Here is a 25,522-nt window from a genome sequence, read left to right as displayed (position 1 = left end):
TCTTAATCAACTTCTTAATCTTCTGAACTCTTAATACCCAATTCTGTTCAACATTTATTGCTCTATCATTATTTACGAAATATATACCTAAAATCTTAATCTTTTCTGTGCACTCAAAGGGCAACTTTTGCTGACCACAATGCTGTCCAATTTTCATTATTTTGGTTTTATTAACATTCAGGGTCAGTCCTGAAAACTTTGCAAACTTTATTATTATATCTTTAACTTTAAAGACATCACCCCTGTTCTGTAAAAATATTGTTGTATCGTTTGCTAACTGTTTAATTTTTAGGGCACTCTCCTCGCCCACCTTTGAGGGTAATTCAACACCCGTTATATCATTTTTCCTAATTTTAATGGCAAGTATTTCCACCGCCAATATAAAGGCCAGGGGTGAAAATGGACAACCTTGTCTTATACCACACTTCAAGGGAAACGGTTCTGAAATCCACCCTCCGTGATTAATACTACTAAAAGTGTCTGTCATTAAAAGCTTAACCCATTTTTGAAAATCTTCACCAAAACCATATGATCTAAATGCTTCTATCATAAATTCCTTATAAATGGAATCAAACGCTTTACGATAGTCAAGGGCCAATATAAACCCAGACTTATTCGTTCGATTTAAATACTCTATTACGTCATCTATTGTACGAATCACGGTTCCAATATTCCTTCCTTTTATGTAACCAACTTGATCTTCATTTACTAACTTACAAATAACCGAACTCAATCTCTGATTTAAAACCTTTGCCAACATCTTATAATCTGTATTAAGTAGGGTAATTGGACGCCAATTATTAAGGTCTTCCCTGGGTAATTCTGTACTTTTTTGTAATAACTTAATTATTCCTTGTTTTTGCGTAAAAGACAAATTATTATTACGAAAGGCTTCATTAAACGAGTCTGTAATCATGCTCTTTAATCTATTCCAAAACATTTTAATAAACTCTGTAGTGATGAACCATTTTTCATCATTTTTAATGCTGCTGTTGATGAGTTCATGTCCTTCCAAGGGGTTAGTGTATTAGTGCAATTTAAAAACTCCATTCACCTGCTTGTGCTTTGTGTTGTAAGTGACTATGTTGGCTCTCCCTTATTTTGTGATCCACTGTTTACATTGTTACTTTTTGGTCTGTATTTTCTTTCCGTTTTTCTTCTTTTCTGTTTTTCTCTGCTGAATTAACACTTTTCCTGGCGGAGGGGCTTTGTTTTTAGTGTCTTTTGCTTAGTGCTGTTTTTTTTTTTGTTTTTTTATTTTTTTATCTCACATTTCTCATGTTTGTTTTGTGTTGAGGGGATTAATTTGTAACAATTCCATTTTGAAGCACACATGTTTGGAACTAGGACTTCCAGAGATCTTTTATTAATCCTTCTGTTTTTGTCCCTTAAGCTTCAACATTTAGGGTGTTATTCTAGATTCAGTAATGGCATGCGCGCATATACACACTCACATAAGTAGAGGTTACATGCCGAGTCTCAGTGATTATTAAAAATAATGGTCGAAGTTAGCGGATCATGAAAAATGCGAGCTTCAGCGAGCTTTTTCATGACCGCGAACTGAGACCATTATTTTTAATAATCACTGAGACGAGGTGTGTAACCTCTTTATTCCTCCTTTCTTCAGTTATTCCAAAAAACCAGGAGTTTTTGTGCGAAAGTTTGATCGAATCCGAATCACTCAACCAGTCAACCTGCGCAGGCGATCGATTAATGCGCGGTTGTATAGTTCCGTGCAAATCATTCCATTCTGTTAACACTTCTTTTCAGTTTCCCTGTTTTGGACTAAAATCAAGTACACAGATATGCTGTTATTCTGCTGTGGCGGTAAAGGCAGATATTGTGTGTTCTGTTTATGTTTTAGTATCGCTTAGTAAATGTTCTTTCGTCAAATGGGACTAGCAGACGAACTTTTGCACCCGTGTTCCAACGTTAATTACTGTATGAAGTTCAGTTTTCTGAGGAAAATAGTGTATGAAACCGCTTTATGTTGTTTAAATTGATGAGATGTGTGCATTTGGTTGCGTGTGATCTGTTTATAAAATGAAATATTGTTGAAAACTGACCGTCGGATTGCAGTCAGTGTTGTCGAAGAAACTGCGTTAAAAGAAGGGGAACTACTCTTGTCGCCAGAGTATGAGTTACTTGCCTTGGGAATTTGCTTGTGATGAACGGTTTGTGCACGGCAGATCTAGATTCAGAAAACAACCGAACTCATGGATTTTATATGGAGATTCATGTGTTCAGGCCTGTAGTTGTTAATTTAAATGCGGTATGTTTGTATTGTTTGCTCCAGAGATGTATACTTCGTACGTAAAGAGCGTTCGGAACTTTTCAGTCGCAAAAGTAGTACCGAAACAGAACAGCTTCTCAACCCATTGCACTATCGAGGATTCAGGCTGTTGCTGGCTCGTTTATTTGTTTGGTTGCTGGGTCATTATCGAAAAATAACTAGCTCTACAAGTTTACAGAGGTAAAGAAGCAGAGGGGGGAATAAACAGGAATACAAGATGTTTCTATCACACACACACTCGCACATACATACACAGACAGATGCTTACACAAATACATAGACAGCCACACGCACGCACACACAAACACACACACACACATTTCTTCATGCTTGGAAGGATTCTGTTAGGTGCAACAGCTGTGTGATATTCAGTGTCTGTTCCTATTGAAAGGAGGTCTTATTCTTGTCACTAACAGTAATGATTGTGGAAACAAATTTGTGTAAATCCTCTCCTTGTATTGAACGCTTTTTGAGCAAATCTGAACTCATATGCTCCTTTGTGTGTGTATTTGTTTTTTGTATGTGTCTTGATCTGTGTGGTTGTCTGTGCATTTCTTTGCGTGTTGAACACTCTTTTTCACTCTTGTTTTGCCATGCTCTGTTCTGCAGTGCTATGCTGTGCAGCTATTCTATACTATACTGTGATATGCTATGCTATGCTGTGCCATATGAAATGAAGCCACTGTATCTGTCTCACCGTTACACAGGTTCCCTGGCCCACTCGATCAGTGACCATAGCGTGGCATTGGTTGGAGCCAGCGGAGGGGTCTACGCATTGCTGGGAGCTCATGTTGCTGCTATTGTCACAGTAAGTGAGACACTGTTTGCTTATTTGTATTATATTTGTTTTTGTTTTCTTTGCTTGTTTGTTTGATTTGTTTTTACTGTGGTTGTGGATGGTTTCACAATGTATCTTCTTGGGCAATTGAAAATTGTACTTTCAGCTATAGGTGTGTGTTTCTCAGTGTGTGTGGATGGAGCCGGGTCATTTCGATTTAAAGTAAGCAGGCATGGGAATGGTCCGCGGATCCGCTAATTTCAGCGGTTTTCGTGAGGAGTTTCAGCGGGGGGAAAAAATTCAGCGGGGGAAAAAAAAATCCCTCAAAAATCGTATGAGGTTTTTATTCTCAAACGGTCGGGTGTCTTCAAATGGCACAAGCCACTATCCAGAACTGACGGTTGACTTCAGCTTTTGTAGTCTTGGCTGTCCCACGTTATATGAAACAGACGTTCGCGCAACATTCGCTGCATGTGGTTTACTTGTCCGAGACAAAGACGTGTCTCTTGTGTTCCATTTGAAAGAAAACTTCATGTCTTCGGTATCGAATATTGTTCGACGCGGCCAGGATTATGACGAAAAAGGTGTTAGTGGTTAACCAGTGGAAATGGGATTGGGTTTCCAAAGAGGTTAAAGTTAGTGACAAGCAAGAGCGGATTGGTGAACACATACGAAAAGTCGACACGCCCGGTCAAGCAAGATGCACCCTTTGTGACAGAGAAATTGTGTAGGGGAGACCGGGGCTAGTCCGGCTACTTTTATGCTTTTGGTAGCCTAACTGGCAAGTTTGATGAACTAGAAGACTGATTTTTTATTTTACATCAAGACAAATGTGTAGCTGATATCAATGTGCAGTTTTTGTGTGCGCATGAACATTTGTTGTACATACTGCTTTAAGTAGAACTACCCTAACGTAGGCGAACTTGCCCCAAGTCGGGGTAAGTCCGCCTACAGGGTGGGGCAAGTCCGCCGCTCTCATCCCATAGTAGGTACAAGACTAGTAGTGGGCAAGCTTTATACACACGCACGTACGCACACACAGTCAGTCAAACAAGCACCCGATCAGTGGGAAAGCTTTTTTAATTCCCTTCAATATTTAGGTTCAAAAATGCCAATGACAAAATACAAAAGAATGTCGAAAAAATGTAACACAAATCGGCGTCAGTCTTTTTTAGACATGAATCTGCAATCTTTACCATCGAGAATAGATGGAGTCACCATCAGAGTCACAGTTATGGCAGATGTAAATCCCGTCGATTTCGCAGCACGGCGCGGTTAACGTCCTGTCGATTCCGCGGACTCGGGCTTCGGCCACCATCACGTCGGCCGACATCGGGCCAAATTGTTCCGGTCTTTTGCCTTTCTCCCCTGGCCTTCCAGGAGAGTTCGCTTTCTCTGCTCCGCTTGCCGCTAGCACTTCAGCGGTAGATGGAGTTTGTGGGGGTCCCCATCTTGTTGGGGGCTCTCACGTTCCTTTTTCCCCGGGTCTCGCCCTGACGGCTGCTCCTTGGCTGCATACCGCCCCTGTGGCGGGTGTGCTGGGGAACGGCGACGCTCGTCAGCCTGTGCCCCTGTGTTCAGGTCTCGGCCTGGGGGGTCCTGCGCAGGCATCAGCACCTTCCTTGCCCATTTGCGGCCTGGAGGGTCCTGTCGGCGGTCATCGACCTGCGACTTTCGGCTCGGCTCCGCCGTTCCGCTCACAAGTACGCAGGGGGTAGCATCCTCTGGTCTCCCCTCGGGGTTTCCGGTCGCCGCTAACCACGGATTGTCGTCCTCCACTTCCGGTTGTGCTGTCGCGAGCACTTCCGGCGGAGGACAGCGCACTGGTGTGTTCGTTGGCAGTGACCCTGCTTTCCCACTTCCGGTGTCGCACCGACATCCGACCGCGACTTCCGGTTCCGTCTTTACGGTTCCGGCGTCCGGATTGTCGCCCTCCACTTCCGGTTATGCCGTAGCGAGCATTTCCGGTGGAGGACAGTGCATTGGTGTGTTCGGTGGCAGCGACCCTGCGTTTCCGCCTCCGGTGTCGCACCAACTTCCGGCCTCGACTTCCGGTTCCGTCTTTTCGGTTCCGGCGTCCAGCACTTCCGTCCTTGGGCAATTTCCGGTTTTTCCGAACTCTGCCCAACCGACCTTGGCCACTTCCTCCCCTGCCGAGGAGTGGGTTTCCGGTTTCCCGGACTCCTACACCGATGGTGATCAGGAAGATTATGTGGAGGAAATGGACGCTGAGGAAGATCGCTCTGAACTTGACCCACATTTGCGGATTCCCAGCAAACTTGGTCCTACTCTAGAGTTGGCCGCGGAGATCACTTCACGTTACTTCCCTGAAGGCGTCTCTGCCCAATCTTCTTCTGCCGCTCCTCCTCCTTCCGCCTGGGCGGATTTCGCGGCCGCGGGGGACACTAAGGCTCGTTTTCGCTTTGTCGAATCGCCTTCGGTGTCGTTCGCTATGGCTCAGGTGTTGGGTGCTGACTCTGCATCTCCCTTCCCCTTGTTGGCCGCTCATGGCAATGCTCCCGATTCTGCTCAGCCCTGGTTGGCTTCGGCACACGCAGGCAACGGCATACCAGCCAACTCTAAGAAATCGCGGCTTCTGGGTAAGCCCCTCTCTCTCCTCTCCTCGTTCTCTTTGCCCAAGGCACCTCTTCCGGTGACACCGGAACTAGCTCGCCTGCGGCACGACGGCTACAGTCGTGAGAGATCCTCTGTCTGCACAGAGCAGAGTCTCCTTTGGGTTAGAGGAGACTGGGCGCTCCTCTCTCGAACTTTCCTCCTTAGCGGAGACGCTCATCCGCTCGCTGACGAGAGCTATTTCATCATTCATCGATCCATTTAAGTTTCGGGACGATGCAGTGGAGGCCGACGCGGCCATGCTTCTGGCGGCTCTTGCGAAAGTCACGGACACCCAGATGACTAACGCAGCGCGTCTCTACTCACAGGTTGTGTTCTGGAGACGCGAGGCTTTTCTGCATGGTTTTCGTCTGACCGACAGAGCCACCATGGACTCCTTGCGAGTCTCTCCCTTCTCGGAAGGGGCGTTGCTAGGCTCTCGGTCACTGGATGCTCTTCGTCAACAAACCGAAGAATCCCGCGACCAGCAGGTGGTTCGGCTGTCCGAACTTGCGCTCAAACAACAGAGCAGCAGAAGGAATAAGGACTCAACACCACGCGGTCCTGCCCCAGCACCTGCCAAGCCGTTCGGGCATAGGGCTCCGCCCGCAGGAAGGGGCGGTGCACGGTCCCGCCCATACCAGCGCAAGCCTTCCTTCGGGAAGCGGGGGTCCGGGCGCAAGCCCCACCCCCAATGAGACACCCCCGATCCAGTCACCCCCCCACCCTCCACCCCTTCGGTGGCGGGCGGCCTCTCCCGGGCCCTTCCAGCATGGCTGTCTCGGACGGACAGTCTTTGGATAAAGGAGGTGATTCGATCGGGGTTCCGTCTTCCTTGGCAGGGAGACAAAGCCCCTTTGTCCAGAGCGCCCTCCAACTTCCGGTTTCCGGTCAGCCCCGGCGCTCGGGAGGTGATCCAAGCGGAGATCCTCCTTTTGCTGCAAAAACAGGCTATAGAAGAGGTTCTCGACCACTCCTCCCTGGGCTTTTACGGCCGAATCTTCGTCGTGCCCAAGGCGTCCGGAGGGTGGCGCCCAGTATTGGTCCTCTCGCCCCTGAACCGCTTTCTGCGAAAAATTCGCTTCACCATGGAAACTCCGGCAGTTGTCCGGGAGGCGCTTCGCCCCGGAGACTGGGTGACGTCCGTAGACCTCACGGACGCCTACTTCCATATCCTCATGCACGAGGCGGACCGGAAGTGGCTGCGTTTCGTGTGGGGCGATCGAGTGTTTCAGTTTCGAGCCCTACCCTTCGGGCTTTCGCTCGCCCCCTGGGTGTTCACCATGGTGGTGCGCTAGTTCTGCGCCCTTGTGCGGCTGCACGGCGTCCGCCTCAGGGTGTACTAGGACGATTGGCTTATACTTCATCAGCTAGAAGCACTTTGCCACCAGCACACCCAGTTCGTCCTTGCCCAGGCACAGGCCCTCGGCTTCCAGGTCAATCGGATCAAGTCCGAGTTGTCACCTTCCCAGACCTTCTCTTACCTGGGCATGGTATTCGACACATGCGCATGGACTGTTCGTCCCATGCAGCGTCGCATCGACAAACTGCAGGACCTACTGTCTTTCCTGTTGGGGCAACAGTCGGCCCCAGCCAGGACACTGGCGTCTGTTCAGGGACAGATGGAGTCACTGTCCACTGTCCACTCACCCATCATGCGCTCCTGCGTCTTTGGGCACAAGTAGAGCGCCCGATGATCGACCTCTTTGCCACGAGATTCTCGCGTCGCCTCTCGATCTTCGTCTCCCCCTTTCCCGATCCGGAGGCGTGGAAGATCGACGCGATGTCGATCAACTGGACAGGGATCGGAGGCTTACGCCTTCCCTCCCATTCCACTCATAGGAAGGGTCCTGCGAAAGGCCGACCTCGAGCGTCCTCGCCTTCTACTTGTGGCTCCTAGCTGGCCGAGTCAGCATTGGTTCCCGGACCTCCTGCGGCTCGCCAGCGGCCCTCCGATCCCGCTCGGCCTCAAGCAAGGGGAGCTGCTTCAACCCAGAACGGGGATCGCGCACGATCGCCCCGAGTTCCTGGATCTTCACGCTTGGAGACTGTGCGGAGATCACTCAGACGCCTCTGACCTCACCCTAAATTTGGTCCAAAAAGCTCACCGGCGTTCCACCTCCTCTTTTTATTCGTCTCATTGGCTATCTTGGACGCGATGGTGTGCGGTTAATGACGTTAACCCGGTCTACCCGCGGTCTATGCAGGTCGCAAACCATCTGGCATGGCTCTCCTCTCAGGGTCGTGCTGCGTCTACCCTAAGAGTTCGCAGGTCAGCCATCTCCGTGACGCTTAAGCAACTCGGGCGCTCCATCTCCCTCGGGGGAGTCATCGCGAGTGTGCTAAAGGGTGCCTCCCTCAGTTCGGCAGCGGCAAGGACTTCGGTCCCGGCTTGGGATGTGCTTCTGGTACTAGAATTCTTGCGCTCTAGTTCCTTTGAACCACTACAAAGCGCTAGCCTCTCTAATCTTACGCGTAAGACTCTTATGCTCATACTGCTCGCTTCGGCGCGGAGAGGTAGCGAGATACACGGCCTTTCTGGCCTAGACCGCGACATCGCCTTCGAAAGCGACGGCTCCATCTCTCTGCATTTTCGGCCCGATTTTCTTGCAAAGAGCCAGAAACCGGACCAGCTTTCGCCAGTGATTTCTATCCGGCCTCTCCGGGACATTTTAGCCCCCGGTGATCCGGATCTCTTGAACTGCCCGGTGCGAGCACTTAAAGCTTATTTGTCCCGCACCGCTCCGCTCAGATCAGCTTCTCAGAAATTGCTCTTTATTTCGCTGAATACAACGCGAGATAAAGACATAGCGAAAACCACGCTCACCAGATGGTCTTCCACCCTCATAAGGCTCGCATATCAGTGGTGGCAGACACAAGGGGGGGGGGGGGGGGGGGGCAGTCAGTTCTCCCTCTACGTTCACCTCGAACTCACGAGGCGCGAGCGTGGGCAGCCTCCCTAGCAGTCCTCAAGTCTGGCAGGAGGCAGGATGGCGGACGTCCTCAAAGCCGCCTATTGGACATCCCAGGATGTGTTCCTGAGCTTCTACCTCCGGGACATCGCAAGCACGCGCCCGGACGGTACGAGCTGCCTCCCGGCAATGGTTGCCGCAGGCCAGATTCTTCCCAGGGAGTAATGTGAGTATCCCACCGCCTTTATGTGCAATCTGCTAACTATGTGAGTTGAGGTAAGAATATGTTATTGAATCGAAAATTTCTAAGATAAATTTTCATTTAATTAATATACTTACTCAACTCACATATCTTATACCCTCCCAACCTTCCCCGCTAACATTTTATGTGTTATGGGTGTGTGTTTCGTGGGGGAATGACGCCTGTTGGCGGGATCCGCGCATGCGCGGGCGGCCTATAGAGGGCGCGGGCGGCCGCTAGGGGAGGCAACTCCTGTCCTTACGGATTTTATTTCTTTTGGGAGTGCCTCCCCCCTTTACCAGGGTAGAGTACTACTTCAATACCTAAGCAATAAACTGAAGTTAATGCTAACTATGTGAGTTGAGTAAGTATATTAATTAAATGAAAATTTATCTTAGAAATTTTCGATTTTACCTGGTTATTTTTCAAGCAACATCTTCAAAGTATTGAACCAATGATCAACATTTTGTCGGCATGTGTGTAGTTAAAGTGTGTATCCAAAGAAAACGGGTGGTGGGGTGGTTTAAGGGGGTACACGCAGCTGACCGGTTTGTGTCGTGTGTGGTATGTAGACCAGGTTAGTCAAGACCAGGGTAGGTAGGGGTCGCGCTAAGGATTGTGGGAAAAGACTCACTTTCCAGTTCTCACCGAGCTGCATTCGCCGATTCGGAAAAAACGATTTCACATTGTTCGATTTCTTAGCTCAAGAAAAATAGATAAGGCCACAAAAAAAAATAGGTCTGTTTACGGTAACCCGACCGACCCTAGTTTTTTCGCGCGACCCTAAACTTTTTTTTGGCATTTGGGGAAAAAAAAAAAAAAAATCTTGTTTTTTTTGCAAAATAACGTAAAAATATGGTTTTTTGGAAAAAAAAAACAAAACAAAAAAACAATCCCGACCTACCGACCCTATTTTTTGGGCCTATGTTACCGTAAACAGACCTAATTTTTTTTTTGGCCTAAAGAAGATACCAAAGCCAAAAGACATTTCCAACAGTTTGATCTGCACAGCGTGTTTGCAGACAGTGTTTCCAGTGTCTGCGCAGGGAAGATCAGCTGTCGAAAGCGCAGTGTCGATCTGGCTGAGTCGTGTCCCCAGTAACAATGTAAGTACAGACAGATCTAGTGTCTCCCACTCATAAAGCGTGTCACATAAGCTTAATGATCATTCGTTTTGTTTAATTTCTTTCTATTTCAGCAGCCACGGATATGAAAAACAGTGCCAGGCAGTCACCTCCAGTGAAATTAGTTGATCTAAACTGCCTGTAATGTTTGGATGTCTTTGTTCTTGGTTCGATTTATGTGAATTTCAAGACTTGCAGTGGAGTTTTAAAGGCAGAGTAAGCCTCCCGTAAACCATCACAGATACGGTCAGGCATTTACACACAGTACAAACACCCTTTCATTTAAACACTCACCAATTGAGAACATACTAGGTGCCCTCCGTAATGAGCGAACAATTTTCAAAGAATTTATTTTTGCGTGGTTTATCTTACCCCTGAGCCATCGTGAACCCGTGTGATCCAGTTTTCCCTTTTCACAATGCAGTCGTCAGTTAGTCATTTGAATGCGACTCGACGTGAGCTTATCTACAATAGCACGTTTTTTATGCACGAAACAACGGCTGTGGTTCACAAGAACTCTAGCGATGGCTTTTGACTGTTGACAGGAACGGCAATTTGCACTGATAACAACAATAACAATAACAATAACAGCACTTTATTGTCCATTAAAATATTACATAAAAATGGAAATTTTTCTTCGGCACACCCTGTCTGCCTGTAAACGATTATAACAACAATTGTATAGGACGACACACATAAAACATAAAACATAAAAGGGATACAATCAAATATGATATTGCACTATGTAAATTTACCCTCTCATATCACAGGAGTTGGGTTTCACAGCCGTCGTCTGCTACGACCCTTGCGTGACCCTGCTTCCGGGCTTTTCTTTTTTTAAACTTTCACAACTTCGAATTGTTCTGATCTTGTCTTGATGAAAAACGAATTCTTTTATGATTAAAGAATGTTTGTGTAACAAGCTGTGAATTTATTATTTAGATTTTAAAAGTTAGGTCTAGCGCAAAAACGAGGCGCCGTTGTTGTTAACGGAACAAGTCTACGAAAATAAATTCTTGGAAAATGTCTCACGCTCGACAGAAAGCAGCCAGGATGTTCCCGTTCGGTGAGCGTTCAAATGGAAGTATGATTGTACTGTATTTAGACGCTCGGGGAGCTCTGTGATGGTTTACGGGAGGCTTACTGTGCCTTTAAGTTTGCTCTGCCCGTATAATTGTCTACTATTTACTTGAACATGCAGATATAAGGAAACGGAATGAATCTGTTCTCAAAGTCAAAATTATTACGATTTTGCCTCAGTTTCAAAACATGCTCTGTCATGGTTCTGTCTGTAAAATGTGGTGCCTTTCTTCAGACAATTTGTGAATGCTAGATCTACCTAGATCTGTATCGCGTTTCTTTCCAGACTCCTCTCTTTGATTGTACTATTTGCTGTCATAAGCTTATCACGATTCGTTTGGTAAACGTTTGGTAAACTCACCTTGCAACAGCTTCCTTGGCTTTGTTGGCATTTTTTTTTCAAGGCAGCACAACGTAAGATTAGCTTCTGTTGGACAGCAGGTAGAATGCGAGTTTTGAGACAACGACAGTCGTCCAAAGAAAGCTTGCTGTGGAATTTTGTTCTACATATTAATGGCACATGTGATTCTGTATTTTTCAGCGGTTAATGTTAATGGTTTATTTTTTCCTCTCTTGATTTCTTCCTTCTGAGTTGATCGTTATCATTCAAACAAGACCATCAGATAGCAAGGGTGGATCCAGGAAAGGGGGGCACACCCAAACTGTTTTTCACGAACTTGAGGGTGCAAAGCGCCCGAAAATGCCAGGGTGGGTCGGGTGCATGACCCCCCCCCTCCCCTGAATCTCTCTCTTTCCCTATAGGGGGGGTCCGGGCCCCCTTTCCCGCCCCCCTCCTAAATCCACCACTGGAGAGTACCTCAGTTGCTCCTCAATGAACTGTGAATAGTGTGTTGACTGTGTTGACCGTCAGAATTATTTTGAACCAGGCTGCTGCAGTCAGTTGACATGTTTCGCATAATGTAGGATTCCCATGCATGCTGCATAGGTAAAGTAGCTTTTATAACCCGACTATTCAGTATCAAAACACTGTTTTTATTTGTGTAGGTTGTAGTCATCACAACTAATCGTATTTTGCCTTTTGTTTCAGAAAGGAGGATAAGCTACAACAAGATCGACGCTATGTCAGATATGCCTCAGCCACATGACGACTTCTGAATTTAGATCCACTCGGCATGGTGACAAGTCTTGATGAAAAGTATATGACTGAGGACAGCAGTGGAAAAAGTGACCACATGGCAGGTACCTATTGCTTAGTGTCTGCAGTGCAAAAGACAGATAAGCTGATGGTAGATTTCCAAATGAACACAGCACCCGCAGATCTACTGCTGATTTATCTGTTTGACTTCTTTTAAAAATTATACATGGAGTAAATATGATGCGTTAGTTTTAACTCTGAGTGTGTGGTGTGTGTGTGTGTGGCGTGCATGTGCGTGTGACGGAGTGATTTGAGCTTGTGTTACTGTTTGTCGATTTCTTACGGGAGCCTTGAAGGCTTCGCCTCTTGTTGTGATCTGTACTCACGATATATGGGCGCGCAACCTCTGAACTTCTGCAGGATATGGCGGGAAGAAGGGACACTGGTGTCATGTGAGAGTGGTCACTCTCACATGGTGTGAATGACTAAAAGGTGCAAACGTAAGAATAAACAGACAAAGACGGATGTGCCCCGAGGGCGGACTATCCCCGGTCTCCCCCACAGCAATCATGGTTTCATTGCCTTCAGCGAGCATCTACTAACGAAAAGGTTTTTTAGTTTTTTTTATCATTGTATTATTCAGTCCCTTTGATTCAATACCTGGAATAAGAAAAAGTTAAAGATGAGCTGGATCCTATCACATGTTTCCTCGTGGGTTTGACAAGTATGATTGAGAGTGAGAGCAGTCAGTGAATGTTTGCAAGAAAGTCATAAAGTATGCACAATCTTTTGTTCAGAATTTTTAAAACTGCATATTTATGTGAAATTAAGGGGAGAGGTGGCACGAAAAATGAAATCTGAATATTTGTAAGTTTTCTTTGAAGTTTAGGGGTACTTCATAGAAAGAAAGCATAAAAAAGCACCTGCATGCCCATTTTTTGACCAAGCAAGTAATATTTTCACACAAAAATACCAATTTCTTCAAAAAAATACGAAAATTACACACCACGCCCCATGAATTTCAAAAGACATTTTTGAAGCTACAGGCTTCAAATGCAGTGAAAATTACTCCCAGATATCAGTTTCAGACTTATACAGAGCCATTTTGACCAAATTACCCCAGTTCGAATTCAGCAGCATAAATTGAGAAATATAAATTTTTGCCCACAAAATACCCAATCAGGCTTATATTATATTCTCTAAAAAAAAATTTTGATGGGTTTTACAAAAACCGCTCTGTAAGAGTCTAGCAAAATCAAATCTTACTCCTGTAAAAAAAAAAATTATAACTCTACCACAAGTAGTTCTGACGAAATATCATTTCCCGCGTTGATACCGTCCTTGAAAACCCATATTAAATTACATATTCTTACTCCGAATCACATAATAGCATTGACACACTTCGAGATGCCTAGGTCATGATAAAAGCTACCCGTCTAAGTATAAGGGAAGCAACCCCAACTAAAAAAGTGACAGCACCAATGTACTTGCCACCCTGGGTTGCCTCCCATGTAGGGCACTACGTCACCATTGGCGCGTACCACGTCATACACCTCAATCGACTTCTATCACTTGAGACTGACGGTCGTGTTTTGGCTTTGCTCTGGCTGTTTTTTGTGTCTGCCGACACCCACCGGCCACGGCTCCCGTCTTCTTGCTGGCTTTGCAGCTGGTGAGATCTTTCCTTTATAGTCTTTGACTTGTTTTTGTCTTCTGCTGAGAATTTCTTACGTCTGTTGGACTTTGAAGTTCTCAGTGGTTGTTGGCTTCCTTGTGGTCGCCATTTTTTGCTAGCACGTTGCGTTTTGCTATGTTGATGTTTTCGTCCGTACGCGGACGCTTAACGCTTTTGTAGCTTGTTGTTTAGCTGCCGTTGGTGGCTTTTACTCTTGTGTTAGCTTGTTTGCTGGCTTGCTTCTGAAATGTTTGCGTCCGTCCGGACTTGTTAATTTTCAGTTGTTGTGGCTTCCTCCTTGGTCGCCATTTTTCGCTAGCATGTTGTTGTTTGCTATGTTGATGTTTTCGTCCGTACTCGGACGCTTAACTCGTTTGTAGCTTGTTGTTTAGCTGCCTTTGGTAGCTACTACGCTTGTGTTAGCTGCCCTCCTTGCTTGCTTCTGAAATGTTTGCGTCCGTTCGGACTTCGTTAGTTTCAGTTGTTTGTTTATTTTCTCTCGGCGTTAACATGGCCGTCATGAGAATTAGAGGGAGCTAAGGCCGAGGGTTAGGGCATTGGGCACTCCTAAGCCCTAATCCTCAGCATCCTCTTCTTTTGGAAGAACTCTGTCTTTGTAGTTTTGGCACAAGATTAATATTTCGTTTTTCTGTGCCGATTTCTGCTACGGACGATTTGCCGTCTGGCTCTCAGTCGTCCGTCTTTGCCTCTAAGGCTGTCGTTTTACTACGATTTCGGCTCCAGAGTCTTGTGCTCTGGGGTCTACTCTTATCTTTGATTTTTTCCAGAGATAGATTTCCTCGTTCGCGAGGCTTTGCCGCGCATGGACATCGTCGCCAGCTCTGCCCCCCGCCTGGGGGTTGGGTGACGTTCTCTCCTTGGCGTCTTTTGATGCCTGTGCCACAGACTACGGGTCTTTTCTTGACCATGGCTGCTGGCCACCGGGACTTTTCTGGACTGTCCCTGTTGGGACCTTCTTCTTCTCTTCCTGGCCGGCATTTGTTGCCTTCCGTTTGCGGTAGCGCAACAGTGCATGTCCCTCCGGGGATCCGGTCACAGCAAGGTTGGTGTCTGCAGCAGCCGTTTACGGCAGCTGCGCTTCCGGTTCTCGGAAGCAGAGGTTCGCCGGCTAGTGTTCGCATAGCGTTCACGTCCGGCTCGAGCTTCGCCTTACGTCAGCAGTCGTCCGCGACAGCTGCTTCCGGCTCACGCAGGAAGTAGAGGTTCACCGGCTAGTGTTCACATAGCGTTCACGTCCGGCTCGAACTTCGCCTTACGTCAGCAGTCGTCCGCGACAGCTGCTTCCGGCTCACGCAGGAAGTAGAGGTTCGCCGGCTAGTGTTCACATAGCGTTCACGTCCGGCTCGAGCTTCGCCTTACGTCAGCAGTCGTCCGCGACAGCTGCTTCCGGCTTCGGCCGGAAGTAAAAGGTTCACTGGCTAGTGCACAGGCTTCTGTCACGTCCGGTTCGAACCTTGCCTTACGTCAGCAGTCGTCCGCGGCAGCTGCGCTTCCGGTTCCGGCCGGAAGTGTAGGTTCACTGGTTAGTGCACAGGCTGCTGTCACGTCCGGTTTGAGCCTTACCCTACGTCAGCAGTCGTCCGCGACAGCTGAGCTTCCGGTTCCGGCCGGAAGTGTAGGTTCACTGGTTAGTGCTCAGGCTGCTGTCACTTCTGGTTCGAGCCTTTACCTACTTCAGCAGTCGTCCGCGACAGCGCCGCTTCCGGTTCCAGCCGGAAGCGTAGGTTCACTGGTTAGTGCACAGACTGCTGTCATGTCCGGTTTTGAGCCTTGCCCTACGGCAGCAGTCGTACGCGACAGCTGTGCTTCCGGTTCACTGGTTAGTGCACAGGCTACTGGCACGTTCAGTTCGAACCTTGCCTTACGTCGGCGGTCGTACGCGACCGCTGCGCTTCTGGCTTCGGCCGGAAGTGTGAGCTCACCGGTTAGTGCACAGGCTGCTGTCACTTCTGGTTCGAGTCTTGCCCTACTTCAGCAGTCGTCCGCGACAGCTTTGCTTCTGGTTCCGGCTGGAAGCGTAGGTTCACTGGTTAGTGCACAGGCTACTGTCACGTTCGGTTTGAACCTTGCCTTACGTCGGCGATCGTACGCGACCGCTGCGCTTCTGGCTCCGGCCGGAAGTGGGGGCTCACTGGATAGTGGACCTGCTATGGTCCCATCTGGTTTGAGTCTGGTTTTTCGTCAGCAGTGCCCTTTGGGCTTGCAGGCTCCCTGCCTCAGGCGGATTAGCAGCTACCACACACTTTGGTAGTGGGTTCTGCCGTTCTCCTCACTTCCTGTGCCTTTGGTCTTCGACGCCTCTCATCCTCCTCTTAGTCAGGGGTGAAGTTTGGCCGTTGACTTGCAGGAAAGGGGCTTCAGGCTCCGGCCTTCCCCGCTCAGCGTCCGTCTTGGGCTCTTATGGCTTTTAGCCAGCCCCTTCGCTTACCACGTCGGACTCTCGTTCGGTTGATGGTTAGCAGACGCTCTCGGGGTATTCGTCCCTCTTCAAGGTTGCTCTTGAAGCGGCGAATGAAGTCTCTTCCAGATCTTGCCCGGAAGGGGTTTATTGGTCGAAATTGCGTCTACCGACGTTTTTTTCAATAAAGACTGGTTCCCAGTCGGCGAGAGAGAAGGAAGGCTACTTCCGTTTTAAGGTGTCGCCTTTGGTGGCCTTTCAACTCTCTCCCATCTTTGCCAAACCCTCGTCTTCCGGCAGCGGCTGCCTCTAGTTCCGGTTTCTTTGCTGTCCTCACGGCCAGCTATGGAACTGGCGCGGGTTTGGTTTGCCTCTCCTGCGCAGGCTTCTTCTTTCGGGACATTAGCGGCTCAGAGGAAGTTGCCTTTGCCCAAGACGTCCCGGAATTTGCTGTCGTCTTTTGCCCTTCCGCGTGCACCTTTGCCGGTCACGCCGGAACTTCTTCTTTGGGGAACGATTCGAGTCCCCTGCTCTCTGAGCAGACTCTCTTCCCCTCTGAGGAAGTGGGCAGACAGCTTTTGGAACTTGCTTCCATTTCGGAGACACTCCTTTACGGAGTCCTTGGCGCCCTTTACACTCTGTAAAGAGCAGGACGCAGGGGATGCTTTCTCCACCTTTGCTAGGGCGAATTTAGAACAGAGGAGGCCTTCTCTCTGCACGATGCCCATGCGGTCATGTACAGACGGGACTTGTTCCTCGCCCATTCCTGGTTTATGAGGAATCAATGAGAGACACCCTTAGTTCTTCACCCTTGGTGGATGGGTCTCTCTTCGGCCTCCTGGCCTCCAAGGCCTCCTGGCCTCTAAGGCCTCCTGGCCTCCTGGCCTCTAAGGCCTCCTGGCCTCCAAGGCCTCCTGGCCTCCAAGGCCTCCCTGGCCTCCTGGCCTCCAAGGAGATAAAGACTTGTAGGGACCTTCAGGTCTCTTCTTTTGCTCTTCAAGCTTTGAAGCAGCAAAACAGGCTCTACCTAAAGCAGACTCAGCCCTTTCAGGCTAAGTCCTCAGCTCAGGTTTATCCGGAGAGGTTCTTTCTTTCACAGACGACACGTCATAGTCTGTGTTTTTTGGAACAACAGCCGGCATTAGGGCATCCGGGTTTTTTAGCCTCGGCTGGTGCAACAGCCATTCCATCCGTCGGTGGTGGTGGTTGTTGTTTGCTCTTATGGACTCGGTCCTAGTGGGTCTTTCGCCGAGTTTGACTCTGTCTTTCTCTAGCGATCGGACGTGTTCTGGTGTTTCGTCCAAACTTAAGGTTTTCTTGAGTTGGCCTCGGAAGTTACATTCAGATTTTCCTGAGTTTGCATTGGTTTTGGCAATGCATGGTGAGGAGTCATTCTTGTGGCCTATCACTTTTCTCAGCTTTATTGGCTAACCCTCTCCTTTCGGTAGAGGTCTAGTTAATTTCCTGGTTTCTTGGTGCGGGCGTTTAGCCCAGCATCTTTGATGGCAGGTCTACGGACGTTATGGCTCTCAGCCTTAGCCCGTGTAATAGTCTCCTGCCTGGCATGGGCGACTACGGTCTCCGTGTCTCTAGAATTTGTGTCTTCCTCTTCTCCCTCATCCTGCCATGAGGCGAGTCGGGTCGACTTCCGGTGGGGTGGGTTGCCTGTTACGGTCACCCTTCTACCACTTGCAACTTTTACGGACTCTTGCCTGTCGTTTTCCGTGTCTGATTCTCGGTTCTGAGGTAATCAGACGTGTTTGGTTTTTCAGCCAGACTCAGGAATTTTCTGGGCTCGGTCTGCCGCGAAATTTACTTCGGGCCCTTCTTCTTGAGAACTCTCGTTCAGGGAGTCTTAAGGCTGGTTAGCTTCACGGTTTTCCGTTTTTCCTTTCCAGTCTCGTTTCTGTTTTGGGTTTTTGATTTTCTTTCAATTACTTACAAGCAGACTGCTTTGTGAACACTCTGACTTTAGTCATTTCGGTTAGAGTCACCGGTCACATCAGGCTTTGGCCACCGCGATCTCCGCTCTGCTGGCGGCTTACGCTTTTTCATAGGCCGCTGCTTCCTCTGTTTACCTCCCTCTATGCTTCTGCATGGACTGGTAGTGGACTTCTGGTGACCGTCTCTTCTGAGATTTTATCTTTGAGTTTGACTCTGGTTTTTTGTACTCAGACGTCTCTCTCTCTTTCTCGGAAACAGGTCACTCCTCTCTGGAGCTGACCGTTATCTCTCCGGCCTTTCGGGCCTCTCTCCATCCCAAGGCTTTAAACTTTGGCATGATTGTCTTACGGTCCTGGTGAAGGTTGGTGCTTTTCATTTATGATCGGTCAACCTTACGCTTGGTCGTTTCCAGGGTTTTTGGCATTTCCTTCCAATAGTAAGGGGGGGGGGGCAGCTTGTCTGTCCCTCTACTCGGCTCGGGTTATTCAAGACTTGAGCCCCTTTCTGGGCTGTGTTTTATGGTTCAGGAGATTGGAAGAAGTGCTGAGCACAGCTTACGGGCTCTCCGATGTTGTCTTTCGCTTGAGAGACATCGCGCCGTCATCAGGATGGTTCTCGGTCCTTTTCCTGTCTGTTGGCAGTGGGCCAGTTCCTGTCAGGGGTTTTTAGAGTGAGTTAGATTTTCTTTCTCATGGGGCCCTTCCTGACTTGCGGCAGCGGGCCAGCTTTTTGTTGGCAAGGCTTTAGAGTGGCTTGGGATCTCCTCACCACCTTGTTAAAGCTTTCCTTTTTTCTTCCCCTTCTGCTCGGCCCGAGCTCATATTTCCAGGTCCCGGGCCTCCTCCTCGGCCGTTTAGGTCTAGGAGGTTGGATGACGTCCTACTCTTAGCTTACTGGCTTTCAGTAGGACGATGCCTCTCCAGTTCTTTGAGTGAGTTTGAACTATTTTGATCTTACCCACCACCTTGTTGGAGTTATCTGCTATTATGTGATTCGGAGTAAGAATATGTAATTTAATCGAACATTTTTATTTAAATTTTCATTTGATTAATATACTTACCCGAATCACATAAGTAATTCCCTCCCGCCTGCCCCGCTTTATAGTTTCTTAGTATTCTATATAAGTCGATTGAGGTGTATGACGTGGTACGCGCCAATGGTGACGTAGTGCCCTACATGGGAGGCAACCCAGGGTGGCAAGTACATTGGTGCTGTCACTTTTTTAGTTGGGGTTGCTTCCCTTATACTTAGACGGGTAGCTTTTATCATGACCTAGGCATCTCGAAGTGTGTCAATGCTATTATGTGATTCGGGTAAGTATATTAATCAAATGAAAATTTAAATAAAAATTTTCGATTCAGAGAAAATTGCATTTGAAAGTTTGTAAAGTGTTTCTCTACACATTATGAAGACACATTGCTGAAAAAAGAGTCTGGGTGTGTTCATGTATTGTTCCGAGTCTTCTTCAAATGATGTTGGTACTTATTCCCCTCCATCCCCCATCAGTCCAGCACCGTACACCTCCCCCTCCTGGTCTTCTCGCTGCTCCAGCTGACATTGACGACCAGCACATCTTGCCCTACGAGCTGCTACAGCGGCCACATCTGTTGCTCTCTCCGCCTTCTGGACCCTCACCTTGTCTTTTTTGGCCAAAGCAGAATGAGTAAGCTCAGTAATTGGCAAGCTCATGTGGTCCATGATCTGTGCCAGTGCAAAGTTGCCTCTGTTGAACTTTGCGACAGCCTCAGCGGTGGCTGCTTCCACCCGGTCTTTCCCAACAAAGACTTCTTTGGGGCAGTGTCCCCACATGACATTGTGGAGAGACTCATTACTGTTCTGAGTCTTGCCATGGGCCGCGCGCTTGAGAAGAATGGGATTTGTCATTCTCCTGTAGATGGGCAGAACAGCATGTGATACTTCCCTGGACAAGGCAGTGCCGTTGTGCCCTGCGTGTGGAGGTGGTGGTTGCCCTTCTGCCCTGGCTCTTTGAAAAAAGCACCATGAGGCTGGCCCGGCTGGACATCTGTCGTGGTGAGGGTCCTCGTCAGTTGAAGTCTGGAAATCAATCAATCAATGACGCTTATATCGCGCATATTCCGTGGGTACAGTTCTAGGCGCTCTGCAGTGATGCCGTGTGAGATGAAATTTTATACGGCCAGTAATTGCAGCCATTTCGGCGCATATTTACCTTTCACGGCCTATTATTCCAAGTCACACGGGTATAGGTAGACAATTATTAACTGTGCCTGAGCAATTTTGCCAGGAAAGACCCTTTTGTCAATCGTGGGATCTTTAACGTGCACACCCAATGTAGTGTACACGGGGGGAGTTCGGACACCGTAGAGAGTCTGCACACAAAGTTGACTCTGAAATAAATTTCCGCCGAACCTGGGATCGAACTCACGCTGACAGCGGCCAACTGAATACAAATCCAGCGCGCTACCAACTGAGCTATATCCCCGCCAGCTATGGAAAGTGGCCCAGATCGCCTGCTCCATGGCTCGCTGATCTTCAAGGTTGTTGAGGATCACGCTATGGAAGTAGTTTTGCAAGCGTTGACACTTTTCCTTGGTTAGTCGCCCCTCCCCTCTTCCACCAAGCCTTCCATCCTTTGATGCCTTGCGGAGAGCTGTGCCCATTCTCTTGGGGAGGTGGTTGGTACATTCCAGCTTGGTGATGGGACGTGTGGGACCATAGGGCTGAGCTGCAGCCAAAGCATTGAACGCTGTGGAATCTCCGTCCGACAGCATAGTTCTGTACCTGAGGTTGTGACGCTCAACAGACCTGCAGCATAGACAAATTAAAAAAAACTTAGTGTAAAGTACTGGCTGGATAACTACTGTCTTGAAAAAAAATATGAAAAAGACTGGGGTTCTTCATGGGCCAACAAGGTCCTGGTGAGATACAGACGCAGACCCACGAATGAAAATGATTTTGGATATTACTTTAGTGAAGAGTATCAGGAGGCCTCTCCCAGCAGAAAATACATATACTGTTCAAAAAAAGAAACGCATAGTTGCTACTTGCCAAATTTGTTTTATTTTTTCGAAAAAATTAACAGAAAATCCAATATTTAGATTATTTGTTTGAAATTTGGTATGGACACAGTTGAATGCACACACAGTTCATTTGCATCTTCAAATCAATCAGTCAATCAATACGATTGGGTGCCGAGGCTGTCAAGTCAGTAGGGGGTGTGACTGCCTTGAGCAGCAACAACTGCCCGGCACCTTCTGGGCATGGACTGGATCAGATGCCGGATATCTTGCTGTGGGATGGTGTCCCACTCCTCCTGAAGTGCCTGCAATAGATCGCGGTGATTTGCCGGCGCTTCTTCTCGCCTGCGCACACGTCTGTCCAATTCATCCCAGAGGTGTTCTATCGGGTTCATGTCTGGCGACATGGATGGCCAGGGAAGCACCTGGACATGGTGGTCGGTGAGGAACTGGGTGGTGAGTCGTGCTGTGTGCGGGCGAGCGTTGTCCTGCTGGAATATGGCATCCTGGTCAGCCAGAAGAGGAAGGGCGTGTGGGCGCAGAATTTCCTCCATGTATCGCTGGGCAGTTATGCGCCCTTGGACGTGCACCAGGGTGCTCCTTCCAGCGGTATTGATCGCCCCCCACACCATGACGCCTCCACCACCATGAACGGGTGCCTCATCCACACAGTTGGGCGCGTAACGTTCGTTTACTCTCCGGTAGACCCTCCTCCGACCATCATGTCGCTGGAGCAGGAAGTAGGACTCGTCGCTGAACCACACGTGTCTCCAGTGATTCCGGACGGTCCAGCGAAGGTGCTGGTTGCCCCACTGCACTCGGTTCTGGCGATGGCGGCGGGTGAGGACAGCTCCTCTGTGAGGTCTGCGAGCTCTCAAACCAGCTTCATGCAGGCGGTTCCGCACGGTCTGGTCCGATAATCGGTGTGGCCCGGGGAGAGCCTGGACAGAAGATGAGGCCGACAGGAAACGATTCCGGAGGTGGCGGAGCCGTATGAAGAGGTCGTGAGCAGCAGTTGTCGCCCTTGGTCTTCCCGCTCGTGGCAAGTCAGCAACGGAGCCAGTGGCTTGAAACCTGACCCACAGTCTACTGATGGTGCTCTGGGACACGTGGAAGTGCCTGGCGATTGCACTTTGACTTTGGCCTGCTTGTAAACGACCCAATGCAATTTGGCGGTCTTCTCTGCTCAATCGGGCCATCTTTCGTCGCTGAATTGTCGTCTGATTTCTTTGTGGCGAACAATCCGCTTTTATGGGTTTTGGAAGACATGGTGAGAGCTCAATATTCCCCGAGTTTCACGAGATTACACTGAAGCATGACGAGTGGTCATGCCAAATGAGCAATTTTGACATTGTAGCCACTGATAACGCATGCGTCACGTGCAGAGCTCACTTGTGGCAATGGACGAAAGGTCGACGACCAGATAAACATTTTCTGCAGTTTGGTGGATATCCTTGTAGCCATATAACTAAATTAACCAAATATTACAAGCCATGCGTTTCTTTTTTTGAACAGTATACATGTATTATTATTACTGGAAAGTGTGCCAATTTACATTGGCTTGTGTACTAAGTGTGTATAAAGTGATCTTTTCATAGAGGGTGAACATTTAACTTGTACTTGTTAGAATATATACATACACACATCTCTCTCCCTCTCTCACACACACACACACACACACACATATATACACACACACACACACACACACACACACTGACAATGAGTTTGATCCCAATTTGTTTGGCACACTTTTTCTTTTCAATAGAAAAGTTGTCAGGTTTCCTCTGAAATTTGCAGATTCAATAAACAATTTCCCAGCCTAGCTGATCCTTTAGGACATTGTGAACATTTAATGAAAAGAAAATGTATTTGTGAAGGGTTTGTGGACAGTGTTTTGTTGCAAAAATATGTGCTTCTGTGTTGTGTTTTGTTGGTCTTCATCTTTCTTTGTAAAGAAAAACAAACACCCACAATGTACCATGCTTTATACAATTTTAAATAAAATTTACTTTTTAGCGCAACCTTATTCATGTTGTCTTATTCTGTATTTGAAAATAAAGGATATAGGGAAGAGTGTATAGGCTATTAGAACAATATTCTTACCTTCCCCACAACTCCAAGGCTGTGTCCCTCTCCATAGACTTGGCAGATCCCTCATGGTTAAATGCTGCAGTCAGGCTGGTGAAGCTGCTTCCACTTTAGTTGCTCGGCAGCGGTCATCCCCTCTAGTTTTTCTTTGTTCATCGCACATGTGTGACAGTATGTGGATTTCACACAGAAGTCCAGCACATACCCAGTCAGAACATCAACAACAACGCCAACTCCATAGTGTGAGGAAAATCCTCTCTTGTGCCATGTACCATCAAAGGCCACATATATATCATCATCTTCCCAAGCACCGTCTTCCTCACCATCATCATTCACAGCATTCACTCTGCCTTGAGGAAATGTTTCCCTGTAGGCTTCCCTCACAAACTCCACTGTTTCGTTAAGTGTGGCATCTGTAGCTTCCACAATGCTGGCATTGACTCGTTTGTCTTTGCGATGATAGGAACTCTTGTTCATCGCTGGCATTCCAAAGACTGTGCACAGTTTGTCCACACTGGAGTAGCCACTACCTATCTCATGAGAGTATAGCACAATCTCTTTGTTCACTTCAAAGGGAACATTTTGTCTGTTGTTGAGGTTGTTTTCTCTTGGCGACGAATACTCTGTGCGTGAATACTGGCAGCTGTCGCAACACAGCACTAGTTCTTGTGACAAGCCCATCGAGTCACCAACTCGAATTGTCACATAAATTATGTCCTGCCTCGCACTTCGGGCACTTCACATCAGAGAGAAGCGAGTTCTCAGTTCAACTGACTGCACTCGGCAAAACACCACGAACGGCGATTTAGCTTAGCTGGTGGTTGAGCATTCGGGTCGATGCCTGCACCACTAAATCTCCTCAGTTTCGTCGCCGAAGCAGAAATACCTTCGATTTGAGGCTGATTACGGTTCACATCGCCTAAAACTGGCCGAGGTTTGACTCCGAGTCGATTCGAAACATACGCGTCACCACTATCTCTCAAAACAACTGTCTCTGCTCTGCCAACTTCAGGCGCGTTCTCGTCGCCCGCTGGTTTTTCCTTCCTCGTTGTTCGAGCATCTGAAAGCTGATTCTTCCTTTTGCGTTGGGAAGATCCGGAGTAGACATATTGCTGGTTGATAGTTGATATTGAGTTACGTGGAATCGACACTGTTTACAACGGATAAGGCAGTTTGCGCATGCGCGTCACTGTGGTCATTGACAACGACCAACCAGAGAAGTTTCTCAAAGGTTAGAGGTTGTTCTCATGAATATTCATATTACTGTCTGAAAAAGTTGATGCGCGATCCGGCCGTTGTACGGAAATAACGGACTGTTCATGTCTATTTTTAACGTTCACAGAAAACGGGAATTCCCGCTCAACCGTTCGATGTGTTAGTGCCAAGCTTATTCGGGGAATCGTGGTTGTTGCAAGGACTTGAAAACATAGATTGTTCAGCAATTTCTCACACTTGCAGCACTCACACATGTACACATACTTTGAAAATCACCACTTTATTGCAAAATAAACGATGAAATTGACAAAATAAACAACACACAGTGATTCTATGATGTTCAAAGTACCTGAAAAAACCAAAAACCCAAAACAAGTTTTTGAACAAATGTTTGCGTAGATTTTGATCTTTAAAATTTTTTTCCGGGGGAAGACACCCGGACCCCCCTGTTTTTGGGTCCCTCTCCTGTTTTCAGCTGACTTTTTATTCAGCCATTCCCATGCCTCAGTAAGGCTGGGAGAGTGTGTTTTTGTGCGCGCCTGTCTGTGTTTGTGTACCTTTGTCAGTGTGTGTGTGCTGGTGTCTGTGTGTCAGTGTGTGTGTGCTGGTGTCTGTGTGTCAGTGTCTGTGAGCTGGTGTCTGTGTGTCAGTGTCTGTGTGTCAGTGTCTGTGTGCTGGTGTCTGTGTGTCAGTGTCTGTGTGCTGGTGTCTGTGTCTGTGTGCTGGTGTCTGTGTGTCAGTGTGTGTGTACACATGCCTGCATGTGCATGTCAAAAAACACTCTTGTCATCACTACATTCCACTGTGCAAACAGAACTGGTACGAGATGAACTACAAGTGCATGGACCAGGAGGAGCTTGAGGACAACACCTGTAAAGGCATGAGTCGTATCTTGCTGTCTGCACCCGTTCGTCTCATGGTCATCCTGGTTTATGGTGAGTCAAAGGGAATGTTTTGTACGACGTGCGCAATGGCTTGGTGGTAAGACGTGCAAAAACATGAGTGTACATGGGAGTTTACACTTTAAAATGGCAACGCAGAAGAA

The 25,522-nt window shown here is 47.9% G+C and overlaps 1 protein-coding gene across 1 annotated transcript in view; it reads left to right on the top strand.

Moving 5' to 3' along the window:
* The window catches only part of LOC138948913 (rhomboid-related protein 2-like), a 63,738-nt gene that overhangs the window by 25,276 nt on the left and 12,940 nt on the right, over positions 1–25,522 (top strand). The window contains exons 7-8 of the mRNA XM_070320548.1: positions 3,001–3,101; positions 25,292–25,412. Of these exons, the coding sequence (XP_070176649.1) occupies positions 3,001–3,101; positions 25,292–25,412 (222 nt within the window). The remainder of the gene's footprint in view (positions 1–3,000; positions 3,102–25,291; positions 25,413–25,522) is intronic.

This window comes from Littorina saxatilis, linkage group LG15, assembly GCF_037325665.1.
Source record: "Littorina saxatilis isolate snail1 linkage group LG15, US_GU_Lsax_2.0, whole genome shotgun sequence".
In the NCBI taxonomy this organism is placed as follows: Eukaryota; Metazoa; Mollusca; class Gastropoda; order Littorinimorpha; family Littorinidae; genus Littorina; species Littorina saxatilis.
Note: the sequence above shows the minus strand (reverse complement) of the source record. Positions and strands in the feature narration are given on the sequence as shown.